This window comes from Ambystoma mexicanum, chromosome 7p, assembly GCF_040938575.1.
Source record: "Ambystoma mexicanum isolate Mex_15411 chromosome 7p, UKY_AmexF1_1, whole genome shotgun sequence".
Taxonomy (NCBI): domain Eukaryota; kingdom Metazoa; phylum Chordata; class Amphibia; order Caudata; family Ambystomatidae; genus Ambystoma; species Ambystoma mexicanum.
Genome location: NC_090939.1, coordinates 666,669,266 through 666,689,733, shown reverse-complemented (window position 1 = coordinate 666,689,733; position 20,468 = coordinate 666,669,266). Strand labels below are relative to the sequence as shown.

The window sequence follows — 20,468 nt, the reverse complement described above, 5'->3', positions numbered from 1 at the left end:
GAGGGTTGGATGCCTCTCCAAGCTACAGGATGTGCACTGGGGCAGTGTGGGGAGTAGCTGGTCAATCTCTTAGTCCCATCCTGTGGTAAGGCACAGCCACATGGAGTCCACTAGCCATATACAAATTCCATGGAGGTTTTAGCAAAGTCCCTGTTAGGGAGAATTTTCATTTCTGTGCCAATTCCCTTTAACCTTCGAGACCCGAGCTCTTTTGCTGGACTCGGGTCTTTTAATTTTAGCTCCTGAGTGAGTGCAACTTTCTCACTCCATCGTGTTTTTCGGACTAGGATTTTTTTCGGACTAGGATTTTTGTGGTTCTCACTGTTTAATGGAGTCTGGTAAAACCCTGTAAGGGAGTCCCCAATTATGGTCACACCAGAATAAAAAACACCCCAATAGGGAAATAACGTCAAAAGTCTAACTTGTAAGAATAACAGGTTTAATCTTACAAAAATGAGGATAGTAGCAAAGGACTCTGCTGCCTGAATGGTCTTCTCCTGTCCCTCTTCCGTTCCTTCCTGCCAAAGTGGTGCCAGGCAGGAGTTTATATAGGCCTGTCTTGCTGTGGTGGCGTCACTGGATACAGGCCACTGCTTCATCCAAATCCGTCCTCCTTCCATAATAGGGATGCTCCAATACCTTATTTTCTTCTTTGTCAGCCGTTTTGTCAGAGCGTGCTGTACTACATTTTGCTACTTTATGAAAGGATACACTGTAGCTCATGCTTTCCTTCATTTTGCTACCTATGAACATTTTATGTATAAAAACATTTTCCAATCATTCTCTCCATAGTCTACTCATGTTATTGGGGCCCTGTAGGTTCCCCCCGCACTTAATACTTACAATATGTCCCATTTCTGCATTTTGTCGAATAGAACATGTAAATCCCATTTTTAGCCTGCATGGACTCTTGAAGGACAGTAGACAGCTGGCGAGTCCGTTCAAATGCTCTGCTAGTACTAGCCTTAGGGGTGATCACCGCGTAAGCCTGTAGTCTATTTTTAGCACAGCCACATTCTTCCTGGCAGGGAGGGGGAGTTTTTAACACATATCACACTTTTACAATGCATAGGATCTGACATTACAAATCTATCTAATTAATAGTTACTTTTGCTTTATATTTAAACAATACCTGCCTTTTTCAGTGTCTGCCCATGTCTGTGTATGCGATTATATCTGCATGAAAGAGTCTTCCCAGTGCCCCACCTGCTCCCTACTCCATTATAGTGCCTAAAATAGGTCTTGCCCAACTCAAAAGCACTTGGGGGTGCGGGAGGACCCTGGCTTCTTCCCAACACTCCGTATGCATCTGCTTTGTGCATTGTGACACACAGCACCTTTTCTGCAGTGCCATTGAGAAGTCCCTTTAACTTGTCTTAATGTTCAACTACATTTTCTTGGGAGAACTACTGTTCCCAAGAATAGCAAGTTGACTCCCATCTTACTTGCCCTTTCTTTTGCGGGTCCAGCACACACCACCATATGTAGAGTGCCGGGGGTTACATAGTAACTCCTTTATCCTACTCCTACTATAACATTCTGTTATACTAACTCACTTGAATGGCTGGTGCAGTGGTTTCTTTTTTTACTACCTTGTGCCATGCATCTGCAGGCTGATTCCTCACCTGCAGTACAGCACCCAAGGGTGACAATTTTCTCAAAATGGCCCCAGTCTTCTTTTTTCACCATTTGTCAATTCATTCCTTCTGGGCTTTTACTCTTTTTGAATCAGGTTTGAGTCCATTGTGCATTTTGCCTTTGGTGGGCTTCAGCCCACCTAGGCTCCAGTGTGTCTGGAAAGGCAGAAAGCGAGGGAGGGTCCCAAAACGTCCCCGTCCTTTGTCTCTAGGTGTGCCTGAGTGAAACCAGTTCTGATTGGCCGGCTGGCTGTCTAGGAGGACAGCCACCCTGGTGGGTGATTGACAGCGTAGGGATGTGAATGAATGGGAACTTGCTTAAAAGGCGAGGTTTTGGGGACTAGAGGCAGAGTCGACTACTGGAGGACAACAGCCGACAAAAAGAAGACGTGAAGAGACGCCAGCATCTCCCTCCTGGACCACAAGGTGCCCAGTGAGCCCTGCAGCTGTGCCAACCCCATTTTCATTTCAACTGGGAAGGCCCTTATGGGACAGCTTCCTCCATTGGGCTGGTAGGACCAACTAGCCTTAAGAAGAGCTTCATTTTGGCACAACCCGCAACTAGCTGTGACTTTCCAAGGCTGCAGAATCCCAATGCCTGGGGAGCCCTGATCATCGAGTGCATTGTATTCATATTCGGAAGTGCAAATCCGGCCAAAACTTCGTGAGCATCCAGAGGACCCTACAGAAACAGGAAATCTTCATCCAGTGTCCCCTCGCCAGAGTCCAGGACCAAGGGATCAACTAACTTCTAACCAGAGCTGTTCATTCTTCTTTGGCGCTGAAAAAAGAAAAAAAAAGGTGGCAAATCCATTTCTGCACGCTAGATATCCTCCCATTCATCACCACGGCCAGGAACAAGGCTCTGCTACACTGCAACAGGAAAGCATCCAGCTGGAACAAATTCTTCCATTCACAGATACTGTGGGGCTTGGGGTATACTTACCTTTTGCCAAGTGAGGTGCTTCCTAGCTTAGGAAGTGCTATTTTACCCTCTTTAGAGTTTACCTCAACTCACTTGCACTAGCCTTGCAGCTTGTGCTTCTTCAAGGCGGCTCCTCTTGAGCTGCTGTGATTTTCTATTTGTTATTGTTATTGTTATTTTGCACTTATATAGCGCCTTATATACCATTGGTATGGTCTGAAGGCGCTGGTAGGTTGAACGCCCTTGGGAACCGAAGTTCAAGTCAGTAGAGAGAGTGGGGAGGGTCAAACGGCGCGTGTGCGCACCGGGTATGTGTGCAGCTGGTGCGTTATTCGTGAAATAGCTGCTTCTTAGCGGTAGGTGTGGTGGTTGATGTCAGGGGTATGTGTTAGTTCTGGCAGGATTTATCCAGACCGACTGTGGCTGCGTTAGGCCTGAGGAGAACGCCTGGCTGGGGGGTGTGTAACCAGCGGTGTTTACTTAGAGTGATGGGGAGTGAGCGAGAAGTGTTGGTATGAGAACAGTTATACCGAATGGTGTCATAGTATCTCTGTGTTCTATTTGAGTGGTGATGTAGAGGAGAGAGTAAGCGTGGGGTGTGATATGGTGGGTTTACATGCTCTTCCAAACGTTCCCTGCATTCCAGACCATACTGGAACCAGCTACACTTCTAAATACACATAGGCTGTTTGATACGCTTCTAAATGCAACTTTTCTCAGAGAGGCTATAGGGCACAACTTCTAGATGTCACTTTCTCAGAGAGGCTATTGGGCACAACTTCTAAACGCAGCTTAGACTTTTCCAAAACATTTTCTAAGAGAGCATCAGAACTTTGAACTAGCCCATTGACTGGCTGGCTCCGTAAAGGCCCCCTTCTGAACCCATTGGCTTTGGCAGTGCTTGTTCCCTTACTGTTTTAATTGTTGGACACTATTATTGCTGGGATAAACGACTGCCTACATCCTTCTGACAGGATATAACTGTTTTTCAAAGTACATAGTATGTTCTGATCGAACTATAACTTTTTTCAGCCTTATAACCCAATATTCTATGACAAGACGGAGGCAAGCATTATGCTTTAACTTCTTTAATTACTGCTCCCACAGCAATTCAACAAAACACTTTTTTTTTTTTTTTTAAACTTGGTAACACTGTTTTACGCTTCCATGCCCTGGAAGCTTCTGTAAACATAGGGGTAACAGTTTTAAAAAAATAGCGTAAAAAATGATATCAAATCGTTCTGAACTACTAATGTCCACAATCCTCTGTGCCTCTGTAGTCCTGCACCAGTCCCTTTGCCCAATGAGGGCTCACCCCTGTCCATAAGAAGGGCTCCGACTGCTCTCCAATCCTCTTTCTTTGTTGCTGCTCCCATAAGATAAGTACCTCATGAGCGTTGCTCTTCATTGTGTGATCGTACTGCGATATATTTAAAAGGCGCGGCACGCTTTCCTGACCTACTTTAATATTAGTAGCGCTAGCGTTTAGCCATTATTGGTGTCAAAGATATAAATTAAACGCTGCGTTTCTTTTTTCCTCTTTCGTGTCACCGACGCTTGTTTTCGGTTTCCACATCCTCGAGGAACCGGGGCCGGAGCCGCGGACGATCGCGCTCGCATTAGGCCCCCGGCCCCGCCTCCTCAGCTCGACTCTTGCGAGTGTGTCGAGCGGCCTTCCCCAGCGGGCTTTAGGACCCGGCGGGAGGGCGGGCACGCCCCATCAGCCTTCGCGCGCAGCTCAAACTGCGTAGTACGAAGAAGAGAGCGAACAAAGCGACGTGCGATACGGAGCTCCGCAAAAGAGTTCTAACGGTAGAACGATAAGTTCTAGGAGAGGAGTCTGGGCTATTTGGAATGTTCTACATTCAGCTGGGTATATATAAAAAAAAAAATGAAAAAAGGGAGATTGTGTTCCTTTACACTATACAGGAAAATATAGTGTACTCTGAGGTCCCATTCCAGTATGGCACTGTACAAGGAACCCAGATCCACATCTCCTGAGTGGACTTCAGATGAGTGGGTAGAGGAGACTATCGAGGAGGACCAGGACCTCAGCTTGAGTTTCAAGAGGGTCCTAGGGAATTCATTGTCCCAAGCAGTATCCGAAGGAGTCCTCCCCCTCACCCAAAGACTCGATCATTTGGAGGCTATGTTTAATAAACAGAAAGCAGAACAGGACCAGTCCAGGAAGAGGCGGGCGCTTAGCCCTGCCGAGGGGACCTCAGGGAGACACCCCAATCCGGGGGTTGAGCAGAAGGGCTGTAAGAAGGCTTGGCAGAGCGGACGCTCTATGGCGCCCCCGAGCAGACCAGAAGAGATAGAATTAACACCTGAAGAGCCAGTTGACCCAGTCAGCAGACTAAAAGAAGCATTTCTGAAAAGGGCAACAGTGCCAGGCTCTCGACCCCCTGCCCCAGGCGTGTATAATTTAGGGGAAAAGGAGGATGCCGGTTATACACCAGACGACGAGATCGGCGACGAGGAGGTCTCCCCTCGTCAGCCTGGAGCACAGGATAAACTCCCGGAAGAGGAACCATTGGGAGATATGTTTGATCCAGAGGCGATCAGGCATCCTAGATCAAGATCATGGACTTGGCCGAGAGAGCCATTGACACAGGATCACCGGTTGACCCCCAGGTTCTAGCAAACTGGGCCCAACGTGCTGTCTGCTTGCTAGGAAATGCAAACTGCGCACTCTCTTCAGAGAGAAGGCGCGGAGTACTACTGAAAATTGACAGTAAGCCGAGTGATCTCGCTTCGTACGAGGCAGGCGAAGGAGCAAAGGGAATGTTGTTCGGGGACGCATTTGTGAAAGAAATGAATCAGTTTGTGGGGACTTACTCTGCCCTAGAGAAGGCACAGAGCTCCATCAGAAGGATCTTCCCCAGCCGTGTTTTTTCCGGGACCGGGCACCAGAGAGGTCGAGCGTCCGGTCGCTCCTACTCCAACAGAATACCTCAGAATCAAAGGTCCCAATACTGGGAATCTCGGCAACAGGACAATTTCTTCCCAACAAGGAGCCGTTTCCCTAGGAACAGAAGGGGGAGAGGAGCTTTCAGGCAGCAAGGTGCTCCTATCGGTGAGTACTACGCCAATTCCCTACAAAATAGGGGGCAGGACAGCAGAGTTTGGGCAGGCTTGGCGCGAGCTCTCCAGAGATGCGTGGGTTCTGCAGACAATATCTGGTATGCATCTAGAGTTCATAGGTACTCCCATCCAAGCACGTACCCCTGTTCCGACGTTCAAATCTCAGAGCTAAAAGGCACAGCTCTTCAGCGAGCTACAGATCCTAGCCGCCAAAGGGGCAATAGAAAGAGAGCTACTGCAGGATACAGGCTTTATCAGCAACATGTTCCTAGTGCGCAGGGGAGAGAAAGTGAGGGGCGTAATAAATTTGAGGAGCCTGAACGAATGGGTAGTTTACAGGCATTTCAAGATGGAGGGTATCCATCTTCTTCGAGATCTTCTCAGGACAGGGGATTGGCTAGTCCGCCTGGATCTCAAGGACGCCTACCTCACAGTTCCGATAGCAGCTCAGTATCGGAGATATCTGCGTTTCCTGTGGGGCTCCGAGGTGTGGAGGTTCACTTGCCTGCCCTTCGGTCTGGCCTCCGCTCCGTGGGCCTTCACCAAGCCCATGCGCCCACTAGCAGCAGCTATCCGCGAGCGAGGGATAAGGATTATCGTTTACCTAGACGATATATTGATTCTAGGTCCGAGCGCAGCACAACTGCGGGTCCAAGCAGAATGGGTATCCACGCTAGTGACATCTCTCGGTTTCATCATCAATTACGAGAAGTGAGATCTTCACCCCGCGCAGAGGATAGAGTTCTTAGGATTTGTGATAGATACCAAGAAGGCAGTCCTAGAATTACCAGCTCACAAAGTGCGAGCGATTCGGAAGGAGCTCAGAGGGGTTATAGCGAGGAAAGTTATTTTGCCTCGCAATCTAGCCCGTATAGTGGGTCTACTTGCAGCTTCCATTCAGGCAATCTTTCCGGGCCCTTTGCACTACAGGGCCCTTCAGTGGTTAAAGATCAAACACCTCCGGGAAGGGCTGAATTACCACCAGCTAGTTTCGCTAGATCAGGAAGCCATGACAGAGCTACAGTGGTGGTTACAGAATATGGAAGCCTGGAACGGCAGAACGATTTTCGGGGACTCCCCAGAGTTAGTAGTAGAATCAGACGCCAGCAGAGCAGGCTGGGGGGGGGGGGCACGCTGCGGAAGTCTCCAAACGGGAGAAAAATGGTCCCAAGAAGAGCTTAAGCTCCACATAAACTGCCTAGAGTTGTTAGCGGGTTCTTTTGCAGTGAAAGCATTCCCCAAGGACCGAGTGAACTGCTGTGTCCTTCTCAAGACGGACAATATTTCGGCAGTCCGTTATATAAACAAGTTAGGGGGAACATCTTCCAGAATGTTAGCAGAGTTAGCAAAGCATTTCTGGCATCATTGCCTGCGCCAGCACATATCAGTATCAGCAGAATACTTACCAGGCGCTCAGAACGATAGACTGGAATTCTCGATATCTGGTAGACTTCAGCGATTGGAGGCTACTCCCTTCCATTTTCAACACGCTCCAGCATCTATGGGGCCCATTGAACCTGGACCTGTTCGCCTCCAGGCTCAACGCACAGTTACCCAAGTTTTACAGCTGGAGGATAGACCCGGAAGCAGCGGGGACAGACGCCTTTCTACAGAAGTGGACGGAAGGAGTGCTATACGCCTTCCCTCCATTTATCATGTTGACGCGAGTGTTAGCACAGACGAGGAGAAACCGAGCAGAGCTGGTTCTCGTAGTCCCATTGTGGAAGTCCCAACCGTGGTTTCCAGTAGTGATGGAACTTTCTACGGATTTCCCGAGAGTGATTCCCCACGAAGCGGATCTCTTACTGAGCCCAGTCGGGCACGCTCACCCGCTCTTAGCAGAGGGTACACTAACCTTGCTAGCGTGCAGGGTTTCGGACGACGTTGGGAGTTGCCAGGCATTTCGCAGCTCGCTGCGGACTGCATTAGAAGTTCATGGGCGCCTTCCACCATTAGTAGCTACGATTCCGCTTGGGATCGATGGTCGTCGTACTGCACAACCGTCGGTGTGGATCCCGTTTCAGCCCCTCTAGTTCACATGTTGAACTTTCTAGCACTAAGGTTTAGCGAAGGCTGTGCTTACAGAACTTTAGGATTTTACAGATCAGCCATATCGGCAGGTCACGACAAGGTAGAGGGGCACCAGATAGCGGCGCACCCAGCAGTGATTAGACTTTTGAAAGGAGTGAAGCTAAAGAAACCACCGGAACCTAAATACTCCGTACTATGGGACGTACGCTCAGTGTTTCAGTTGTTCGTGTCCTGGCCAGATAAAGACCTTTCTCGCTCTCAACTGTCAGGGAAGCTAGCCATGCTCTTATGTCTCATAGCATGTAGACGGGTATCGGATGTGAAGGCATTAGAAATAGACAGAAAAATATTCTACCCAGATGGCATGGCCTTCTCCATAGCGAATAGAACGAAGTCGGACTCTGCAGTTATTTCATATCCCTATTTCCCAGATAATGCTAAGCTTTGCGTAGCGCAGTGCATCAAGGACTATGAAGCAGCTACAGCAGCGTTGAGGCCCAGAGGTGTGACGCAGTTGCTCATTGCGCGTAGGAAGCCCTTTCACACAGTAGCGACAGCCACCATAGCGAGATGGGTTAGAGAAGTGATGCAGTGGGCAGGAATAGACTTGTCACGGTTTGGGGCGCACTCCGCGAGAGGCGCAATGGCATCCAGCGCGTTTGCGTCAGGAGTATCCTTGCAAGACATTATGAAGTCAGCTGATTGGTCTAATTAACGTACCTTTAAGACTTTCTATTTTAAAACCTGTCTCACAGATTGCTAATAGAGTTATTAATGACTTTGAACAAGCATAATGCTCGCCTCCGTCTTGTCATAGAATGAAGATTGTCCAGGCTTAACAGCTCAGGCAGTCTTGATTCTATTAAAGACAAGGAGGCGAGCATTATATCCCACCCTTGTGGGTCATGACAAAGCATGAACTGTACTGTTGTATTGTGTTGAGCAAAGACCCACCCTTACGTTCTCGTCTTCCATTAATTGCAGGGGAAGACCAGAAGCAGACATAAATAAGTCTTCAGTGTTCCCGCATTTTGGAGTTCTTGGGGGAAAGTTCTACTGCGACAGCTTACGCCAAAGTTCGGCGGGAGGAAGGACTGCATTCCCATGGTTGTTAGTTATGTTGACTGAGGAGTTTGAGTTAAGAACATTGGTCGCTAGCCAAAGAAAGAGGAGTGGAGAGCAGTCGGAGCCCTTCTTATGGACAGGGGTGAGCCCTCATTGGGCAAAGGGACTGGTGCAGGACTACAGAGGCACAGAGGATTGTGGACATTAGTAGTTCAGAACGATTTGATATCATTTTTTACGCTATTTTTTGAAAACTATGTTACCCCTATGTTTACAGAAGCTTCCAGGGCATGGAAGCGTAAAACAGTGTTACCAAGTTGAAAAAAAAATAAATGTGTTTTGTTGAATTGCTGTGGGAGCAGTAATTAAAGAAGTTAAAGCATAATGCTCGCCTCCTTGTCTTTAATAGAATCAAGACTGCCTGAGCTGTTAAGCCTGGACAATCTTCATTGCAAAGGTAATCACAAATAAGTGTTATTACTGACCTCAAATGACGTCACTCAATGTGCTGGAAAATGTATAACATATGAAAAGTTTCTCACCCACTTTATTTTCCTTGTTGAAATTGCATCCTAACTTTCGGGATTAAAGTTATTAGTAGTTGCTGCTTTTTAAAAGAGTCTAATTCCTTGTGTGTATATATAAATACATATTTATTCTATAACTGTAAGTGTGAAAGTGTTTACTTGGATACCTGTATTTACTGATTTCATTGTACAGCTCCACAGCTCACACTACCCCTCTCAAGATAAGCCTGGCTGCTCAGTCACAGTATTAACTTGTGTAGTACAAGCCTACATTAAAAGGTGGGTAACTTAACACCAAGAAATAAGTCTTGTAAAATCCCACACCAGTTGGACTCCACAAATTCTTACCCAACAGTCGCAGATGCAGCTACAATCTCCAGTAACACTTTATTCCATGGGACTGAGTGAGTCGCGGAAGCAAACACACATTTTCTCTGCAACTCACCAACAGATCAACCTCTAGTCGTGGATGTACACCGATTTCTTCCAGCGCCTGATACACAGACTTAGAAAGCCCATAGACTGCAAACCCGACAAGATACTAACAAAACAAGTAAAGTAACAGCACCATAAAAAACACACTGGATTATCAGAACCAGAAGCTATTCTAATTTAGAGGACTCAGCCTTTAAAGACTTGGTCAGGCCCACAAGTGCTAAAGGCAGACCCAGGTTAAACAATTATTCCCAACTAATCACAGGCTCTACCCAATCCCATATCACAGATGCAGAGCCTCACATGGAGCTCAGAGGGAGGGGTCACAGTGCTATAAAAACCTAAAGGCTCAGGCAGAATATTGGAGCAAAACAAGGGTTGGTGATGAGTTTTGCGAGAGGTGGAGAAGAAGCAAGGAGGAGGTTCAAGAGAATCAGTAGTTGGTTGTACAAAATAAGAAACAAGTAGGGAACACCACTAGACCAATTCAGAAGGCACAAAATGCCAGATTGGCCCAAGGCAGGTAGTAGAGTCAGAGGAAGAAACAAGCTTGTGAGGTGATGTCAAGGAGGAAGATCGGTGGAGAAGTAGAAAAGCATCAGGTGAAAGGGTGCAAAAAGGAAAGCCACCAGGATCACAGGCTGGGAAGGTGATCAGTCCCCAGAGACCCTAGCAGGGCAAGCACAATAGATGGGTTGTGTCCACATTTGGACCCTGCAGAGTAGACTATTGTACCACTTCCTTCTCGGGGAGACACAAGTACATCCAAGCGACTCAGTGGAGGTGAAACAACAATGGCGCCGGGAACCCCTTAAAACCTAATTGGAAGAAAGGATGCAGGAAACCCTCGAGCCCGGAAAGGAGAACGAAAGAAGATGGGCTTGTGAACCCATATAAACTTGCAACTCAACCAGATTCAGTTGGAAGGTGAGCCTTTAGCAAGCGGGGCCTATACAGACCCCTTTCCATGCTGATTTTCCTTGGCAAGTTGGGTAATTCACTTCCGTTATGCCCCCGAGTGTAGCCTCTTTATGCGCCCACTCTGCTATGAAACAGTGGGAGGCCAGCATGAGGACTATACTTTGTAGGTTTAAAACAGAAGAGGCAGACTGGCCGGAAATGCATCCAGATGTTAAAATAAACAAAATAATTCAATACAAAGGCCAAAGCGATTGAAGCTGGCAATGCTTTTTTACATTGGGTAAAACCATTTCATTTGCTTGGCCAATAACAAATACCTTTCCTCTTCCTTTAGCCTTTCTTCTTCCTCTTTTGCTTTACGTTTCTGCTCCTCTCTTTGCTGTTCAAGCTCCTGCAGCTTCTGTCTCTCCAGCTGACGCTTTTTAATAACTGCATCACTCAGATGTTTTGTAGAGTCAAAAGAAACCTTTTGAAATAAAGAAATTAACAGTTATGATACAAATATTTTCCAGGTTCAGATAACTTGATACACAAAAGAAAATGTTTAGCTGGAAAGATAGTTCTCCAGTGTGTGCACCTTTGACAGAAGTCCATAGGTGACAGCATTTTCTAATTGCTGTTAGTGAGGTATTCACAATACACTGTCCAATTATTTGGATCTTATTCAATCTACTGAAAGAAAATTAACTATGGGAGATACCAGATGCTAAGAAAACATGAACCAGCACCCCTCCAGACTGTCGATTTATTTTTTTAGGGGCTAAAAGCAGAAAAGCACTTTCTGGCAACAGGGGTTCTCAGTCTTTCACACTTTCAGCTAGATGGGCAAACATATCTCTGAGTGATGCACAAGTTACGTTGTTCTTTTGGGTATAGTGATGCGTTGGGACCTCAGATTGAGCAGCAAAGTTTCTCGAGCAGTAGCTTCCCTCTGTGCTATTTCTGGTCTATTTCGCATTTTCCAGTGCAGCTTGTCGAACTCCATAACAGGATTTCAAATTCAGTACATTTCATTAAATGCAGTATAGTGCAAAAACATACTGGGGTTGTCAAATACATCAGTGGCCCTTCCTCAAGTACTTCAACTCATGTTAGGTTATGTGGCAATTTTAGGTCAAGACCGGAGGCAAGCATTATGCTGAACTCTTTAATGCCACTCTTCACAGCAGCTTCTTCAAAACATACTGTTTTCCTGCTTTACATATGCACGCAGCAGCGAAGTGCTTTGGACAAGTGCTGCTCGCTGGACCGGCTGCTCTTTCGCAGCATTTGAACTTCGTGAAGAAAGCCGTGGAAAATGTGCTGAAGCCTCGCGCCTTTACCCAGAAGCCCTCAAATAAAGGGGCACGCACATCGGCAAAGTGCTTTGGACAAGTGCTGTTCACTGGATCGGCTGCTTTTTCCTCTCTCTTTAGCAGCATTTGAACTTCGTGAAGAAAGCTGGGGTATGGAATATGACATGGACTTTTAGCTCTTACCGTAACCTCTAAATTATTTGTAGTGATCTATACTCAATTTCTGGGTTTTTTTTGTGGAAAATTTGCTCAAGCCCTGCCCCTTTACCCAGAAGCCTTCAAATACAGGGGCACACGCCATCAGCGCGCACGCGCATCAGCGAAGTGCTTTAGACAAGTGCTGTTTGAGTGATGATAGTGAGAAAGAACAGTGCTACCCTGTAATTTGAATTTCACACTGCGAGTCTGTATTGCACGCATATTCTTTTCCGAGAGTGTATGGGTCCTGAGCACTTAAGTGTTTATCCTTATCTTCAGAAATTGTTTATGGCATCTAGTAATTGTCGTTATCTTAGGTAAAGACCGTAATGTTGGCTTGTATTCGGTCACTCAAATTGAGCTTTAATAATTATATTCCGATTCGCACTGTCGTTCTGAGTGTTAGTTGCCTCCAAGCTGCTTCCCATTGCTGTTACACGTAAGGAACTGCAGTAGTCCGAGAGTGGCTGACTGTACATTATCTTTGTCCTATGCAAGTAACCCGACAGTTTTCTGGTAAAAGAAAGGGCAAATGTGTAATAGCGAATTGCTCTGCAGTGTGATGAGTAATATACTGTGAAGCGTAGTACTCGCCTTGACTCAATTCATTTTGTTCCAACCTGCCGCAGTAAGTTATATCTGCCTTGTGTCGCGCTACCCCTCTCGCTGCTCATTTGGTGTGTGCAGCCTTGTCGCGTGTGGGGCCACAATGAGTGAGAAAAGCAAGAGGGTTACCCATGTAGGGGTAATGGCAGAACAATGAGGCATTAGCAATCAAATTCATTCTGGAGTCGGGAGGTAGTGACTCTGGCCATGGGCGGTAGTCGGCAACCCTTAAGGCGGCGGACCCGTAGGAGGTACATTTCCGAAAACAATAAGTAACCCAAATACTGGCGTAAAATCCCAAAAACGAAAAAATGTTCCTAAAAGGCAACCTCTCAAGCGTGTAGATTAAGAATTAGCTGCAAAGGAAATAATTGAAGAGCTATGTATACCGCTAAACTCCCTAGGTTTGAAACTCTTAGAAGCTGTAATTTCATTGCCTATTTAAGTGAGCAGGACCTGATGCAGTTAAATGCATCAAGTAATGCACTACCTCAGGATTTGCCAAATGAGAAAGCGAATGGGGAAACTATTAAAAAGGAATCTATAAAAGTGCAGTGCACCGATATTGCTCCTCTACTGTCAGTACCCGACTGTCCCATTGATAATATAATTGTTGGTGGATTAGATGAAAATACCACTGTGATTGTAATGGTCCATGGATCCATACAGGATTGTATTGATGTTCATCTTCAGTCTACATATACACTAGATTTAATGATCGATATATCTTCAAATGAATATATGGGTGATGTGGGGGAAATCTCATCTACACAGTGTCTTACAGAGACTGATCCCAATACGTTTTTTGATCATCAGAATATTAGGTTATCGTGTCCTGTGAATGGTGCGGATGCCTGTATGGAAACTAATGTGCAAACTAATGGGCATGTAGGGGAAAGAAGTCTGAATATGTCAGCAAACAAGTAGATCTAGACGGCTTAGGTGAACCCCCTCACCCCGCTCCCCCCAACACAAGCTTGAACAACAATAGCGCGACAAGCATGAATGAGGATATATTCTGGGCCCTCGACAACTTACTACCAACGTTATCTGCGAAATGCGAGAGCCTTGAAAAGAAACTTGATGTACAATCTCTGCTCCTGCTTAAAAGCATTAACCGTAAAACGGTTAAAGATCAAAGTACCTCCACTGATCTAACTAACTAGCGCGAAAGGCGGCTACTAAATCTTTCACAGCTGTGGAGGGTGGCGGGTGTAATAGGTATAGTGGGAAATCCAAACTGAAATCAACTTCGCAAGCATTCATGTACTCCAAACGCATGAGAACCCACAAAAAGAAATGAGTAGTAAATAACGCTTGCCATTATAATGAGATTTATCAAATAAATCCGATTAGTGAATGTGATACCCCAAATATATATAGTGTATTCAGTCTGCTGCCCATTAACCCTGAAGCACTTGGACTATTAACAGATGTTGGGACCTCAACAAATAAGGCTGCCAAGGCGAAGCCTGAGTAAGTATGTGTCACTATTTCGAGTATAATCAACAAATCTGTAATACCATGCAAACTTAAGTGTACAGTTACGCTGCGCCCGCAAATCCAAAACAAAGATATCCGAGATATGGAGAGCCAATATTGTGCCCCCTAGTCTGCCCATCCTTAGTTTAGCTGAAATACCCAATACCGTTCTCCATAAGGCCTTACAACTTCAGCCAGTCTCTCATATGGCGACATTACCACCTCTAAATAGAGCAGCTATTCTGAGTATTTTTCATATAGTGGGACCATTGAGAGGTAGATCTACTGTAGATATCAAAATTGTAGACCAAGTTGAACCATGCATGGGTTTATCACCAACATATGGTTTACACACGAGGCCACACTTGACTATGTACTTAAATACAAAGACAAAGTCTATAGGGTAGGCTATACCTGCAAAATTGTGATGCTGCCTCAAGTCAAACCAAGGGCTAGCACCATAGTCTCCAATACAGATGGAAATCCACCCAATACAGTAGCCATCACTACTGGTCCTAATAAAGGTCCAGAGGCAAGAATGTATATCTATTAGACAAGAAGTAGACCATCGTTGAGTGTGAGAGTGGACCAATAATAAATGAAAGGAACTGTAATTCCACTGCCTTGACAAAGGATAGCATTTGCAACAAACCAGGTGACAGATATTGCCAATGGTTGCCATCTGCATTCAAAACAACATTTTTCTACAGAGAGGTAGCACATCTGCAAGTAGGGGAGGACCACATGGGGGCCGAAAAGACGACAGAAGATACTGGGAAGATTCTTTTGGCCCGGAAAATATATGGACAAGCCACTCACTTCTGTCAGCAGTGTATAGGGATGGACATCGAGGCCCCTGCTTGTGGGGTCGAGGGGTCCCAAAAGTATGGGTTAGTGATTGTGGACTATGCAACGCGTTACCCAGAAGCCTTCCCCTTGAAGAGCACTAACGCACAACAAATGTGTGATGCCCTGGTCCCATTCATAGCCAGAGTGGGCATACCACGATAAATTATAACAGACAGAGGCACAAACTTCATGTAGACAGTTCTTAAACAAGTCTGTGAAACTTTGCACATTGAACAACCGAGGACTGCGGTCTACCATCCCCCAGACCGATGGGCTAGTGGAGCAGTAAAATCAAACCATTAAGCAGATGTTGAGGAAAACGGTGAAGGCAGAAGACCGGAATCGGGAGAGACGAATACCCTGGATACTTATGACGCTGTAGAACACCCCTCAGTCCTCAAGGGGCTTCGCACCCTTCGAACTGTTTGGAAGGCCAGTCCGGACACGACTTTATAGATTGAAGGAAGGATGGGAAGAGCAGCCCCAACAAGCGATTACTCTGCCAGACTATGTGGCGCAGCTCAGAGAGAGAGAGAGTGGAGACCCTACAAAGAATTGCCAAGACTCATCTCCAACAAGCCCAAGGGAGACTAGAACAAAGCTACAACCGGGGCACCCAGATGCAGGCGTTTCAGATTGGGGACAAAGTGTTGGTCCTCGTACAAACGACAGAGAACAACATGTTAGCGACCTGGAAAGGACCATAGACCAAGTCACTTACAAGATGCGCAAGGATGATCGGAAGGTACCCGTACAAACCTATGTCAAATCTTTCGAAAGGATGGGTGGAGCCCCCAACCACAGTCACCTCGATTAGCACAGAGGAGGTTTCTACCAAGGATCTCATGTTGGAAAGGAGGCCCTCAAGATTAATCCAGACCTTCAACCTCGAGAAAGAGGGAACTGGTGCAGTTAATCAACAGGTTTTCCCCAGTGTTCTCTTCATTACCCAGGACATACCACCAAGGCCTAACACCGAATAGAGACAACTCCAGGGACCAGTCAGACTATGCCCATATAGAATCCCAGAAGCCCGAAACCAGACAGTGAATCAGGAGGTGCAGTCAATGTTACAAATGGGAGTGAAAGAACCGTCCCACAGCAAGTGGTGTTCGCCCATCGTTAGTTCCCAAGCCTGATGGTAGTTCCCGATTTTGTATGGACTTCCGCAAACTTAATGAGATCTACAAGTTTGATGCATACCCCATGCCCCAAATCAAAGACCTCCTAGACAAGCTGTGTAGAGCCAAGTATTTGACCACCTCAGACCTATCAAAGGGATACTGGCTTATTGCCCTTCCTCCCGAGGACAAGGAGAAGACGGCCTTTGCCGCCCCATCAGGGCTATCCCAATACAGTCCTCTTTTGGCCTCCATGGCGCCCCAGCAAGCTGCCAGAGACTCATGAACACAGTTCTGAAGGGCCATGAACAATACATGGGGCCCTACTTGGACGACATTGTGTACAGTACCAGCAGGGGAGAGCACCTGAAACACCTGGAGGCTATTTTAGAAACCTTGCAGCAAGCATGACTCCACGTTAATCCGAAGGAAGGCCCAGATTGACAACTTTCACACTAAATACTTGGGATACTTCGTGGGACAGGGTACAATACAACCTCAAAAAGAGAAAATTGAGGTGATGCAGAGATTACCGTTCCCGGCCAAAACTCGCCAAGTAGGAGCCTTTCTTGGTTTCGTAGGCTACTACTGCTGATAAACTCCACATTTCTCGATGATTGCTGCACCACTCTCCGATCTTCTGAAGACCACCACCGCAAAATGAATCTGGAGAAGTGAAGCCACTGAGACAGCCTTCCTGGCCGTAAAGAACACCTTCACCGATCAAGCAGTGCTACGATGCCCAGATTATTCCGCACCTTTCTTTTCACATATCGACACGTCAGAGCCATACGGTTCCAAAATAAATGAGAGTCTGAACGGCCAATCCTCTTTACAAGCAGAACACTGCTACCCCATGAGATGGGTTATGCCACCATTGAGGAGGAGTGTTTGGCCATCAAATGGGCTGTCTAGTCCCTGCGGTACCATCTTCTAGGCCGGCAGTTCACATTGGTCACAGATCACGCCCCACTGGTCTGGTTGGCGAGGAACGAGGACACGAATCCCAGGATCTTACAATAGTTTTTATCCCTGCAACCATTCTCCTTTCAAACCATTCACCATCCAGGGCGACGGATTGTTCATGCAGACTTCTTGTCATGCGATCATGCCCTTCCCGAACGCAACGGCCTAGAAAGGGGGGGGGGATCTGTGAAGACGTAATGAAAAGAGAGGCAGTCATTGCAAGGGAAAATGCAGCACAGCGCATTACGGGACCAAAAGGGTGTATAGCTGGCTGGAGGAGGAGAGGGGACAAAAGGAGCGATTGGTGGACAGCAGAGAAAACCAAGGGACTAATTGGGTCCTTTTCTATTGTGTGTTTGTTGACAGGAGACACCGGAGGTCAAGGTATGAATGGGCATACTGAGGGAAGCGAGTTACGGTGACGCCGTAAAGAAAGCTGAGGAAGATCAGCCCGCATTGAAGCCGAAATACCAGTGGATCCGGAGGAGTTTTTTTGTTGTGCCATTAGAGCGCTCGAGACAGCCAGTGTTCAGGGCTAAGCAGCAGGCACAGAAGCAGTGGAAAGGAGAACCCAAGCCCGCTTACCCCTTTTCCCTCTCCCAATACAACACGAGGGACAAAAGGTCAGTGACAAGAACCGTGATAGCCCTGCCAACATTGTCAGAACTGACAGGAAGTGGAGGGACCAACAGGAGCCAGTTCATATGGGAGTAACACAGCAAGAATCCCGAGACACTGACAAGCTGCGCAGTGTTGAGTTAAGTCTTTAAAGACAGTTGAAATCAAATAAAGAATTGAGTGTTAAATCAACGCTCTGCTAGTCAGTCATTATTCCCATAACGTATTACGACACTGCCATATAGAATCTAGACCATGTACAGTACTTCTTCCAATAAATCTCCGAGTGGATGTCTGCTAATTAGCTAGGATTTAATTCATCGAAACCGGGATTCTGCTCCTTCCCTCCCTCCCCCTCACACATGCTACCTAAAGAATTCCCCAAATATTAAAATTAGTCTAACTCAAACTGTTCGGTAAAAGTGGCAATGAAAGTTAAGTCATTGGGCATTTATTTGACTTCACCTTGTCGAATCAAAATGGCCTGGTGAGTTCCCATTTTCACCATAAGATTAACAACTGAGTCCATGGCTGTCTCCGACTGTGCCACCATAGTCAGGGCTATTATAGTTGCCATATAGGTTCTTATTTGCCACGTAGTACGACGTCAGGTATGATACATTTTTAGTATAAAGCTGTGTTTTTTACGTGAAATGTTTGAGAGAACACGAGCAAACGTCCGTTGTAACTCCCTGGTTTAGACAATAGATCGGTATCTGGGCCTCTTTATAAACGCAACTCAAAGAATTTGTGAACCAAGGCAGAGAGTGCAGCATCACAAGCACTCACAATACTTAAGAAATATGACTGCTTCTCCCGATTACCTACGATACTCTTTTACAAACAGAAGGCTGTCCCCAAAATTAACCTATGGAGCGGAAGCCACACTAATCGATAAGCGTCCACGCTGGAAAAGATTGGAAGGCATATTTTGGAGGAAACCACCAACCCTCCCAAACTGTGTTCCTATTCAAATTCTCAGATACAAAATCAATTGCCAAATGTAAAGCTTTGTCCTTTGCAAGAAAAATTATCACTGAACCACAGGACTATTTTAGCGTACATAGCAGCCAAATCTGCAAAAAGCCCATCATCCATCTGTGGAGTAAAATACAGCCCCTGAATGTCAGAAATAAAGAGGCCATGCCAGGCCAGGATTTAAGAGTGAAGCTGGCTGGTGCTATCCACTGGAAAATGTAGGCCATTCATAACACTTCCTTTTCAGACTTGAGGCCTAGTGACATGGGAAGAAATGGGCCTAGTTAAAATCTATGAAAATAGACAAGTGCGCAAGTGGAGAAAGACACTTTTCACAAATGAAAACACTTGAATGCAAAGGCCTACTTGAAGTATTAAAGGGGACATCAGTTTCCCATGGTAAAGAATGGCCTATGCATGAACAACACCAAAAGGGATACTGTTGTTTCAACTGTTATATTAAAGAAAGACATTGTACATTGACAGATTATAAAACTGCAGCAGTGTACATGGGATGTAAAGTAATAGTTGCGCATTTGGAAGCTAAAAAGGTGGAATAATGCCTTTGCAATACAGAAATAAAGTCGAATGGCAGACTGCTTGTATCCAGTAATGAGACTTGATTTGAGCACATTAAAAAGACATTTGTAAGAGGCCTATTTCGTTTGGTCTAGATTTGAATACTGCTTCCTTATGTAACTATGGCCCATCTGTGTAGATAGAGTGAACTGTTCATACAGTATGTAAAGAAACATTGTATTTATAGACAACAGGCACTGGTGCAGCATTGAAAGTTACAGATACACAGTGGGTAAATATGCAGCCTTTCAGAATGGTAAACTGCAACTTGTTCTCTTTGAGCTGAAATCCCCCACTGAACTGTGAACTGGATAGTGTATCTGGATCCTGACCTCGCAGCCCTTTGGTTGGATGAATACCAAGGAAACAGGTCGGGCTATCAAACTAAATGCTAAAATACATGAAGAAGTATATTGAAATTATGGGAGTTGCTGATAACCTATCCTGCAGAAGCGATCTTTGGGTCAGGCCTTTCCATAAACAGTGCTTTGAAGCCAAGGCGGATAAAGGTTAAGATAAAAATGGAGAAACCAGATGGCTGGTCACATGCTTTAAGGGGAAAGCAAACTGCTTGTGGCTGATCTAAATGTGAAACTATGGGCAATGTCATGCCCGGCCATTGAGTAAACATTGAATACAGTTTTTCCTAAATAAAAAGGAGCATTGTATGTCCTATGAGCCCACCCTGGTTACAAATTAAAGGGATGAAAAGCCAGTCAGGACCCTGTAAAAACGAAATGTGTGTGATGTACACAAACTCAATCATAGGAAAGATTATGATTCTGCCCTATTCATACACCTGAGAAATGGGAAAATTGACGAAGGGATCGATCATGAAAGTCAGGTTTGAAGTGGAAATGGTCCAATTGTTTGCTGTTTCAGCACAGCAGCAAACCACAAAAAACAGGAGCTCTGCCCAGGAAGGGCATGCCGAAAATCAAATTAGTATTGGCCGACATACCATAAATATAGAATTCAAAAATATCTATATTCATGTGGTTATCTGAAAGATTGAGAGATGTCACATTCTGAGATTTTTCAGAATACAAAATGTAAAAATCCCCCTCAATTTGAAATGATGCATCTTTTCTACTCCCTCAGCCTACATTATACACTCCTCTCAATTCAAGGTCCTATCAGCAGGCAGG

General features: G+C 45.9%; 1 protein-coding gene across 1 annotated transcript in view; it reads right to left on the bottom strand.

Moving 5' to 3' along the window:
* AKAP17A (A-kinase anchoring protein 17A) overlaps positions 1–20,468 on the bottom strand; it is a 190,460-nt gene that overhangs the window by 106,183 nt on the left and 63,809 nt on the right. Inside the window, exon 3 of the mRNA XM_069636739.1 lies at positions 10,946–11,094. Coding sequence (XP_069492840.1) covers positions 10,946–11,094 — 149 coding nt within the window. The remainder of the gene's footprint in view (positions 1–10,945; positions 11,095–20,468) is intronic.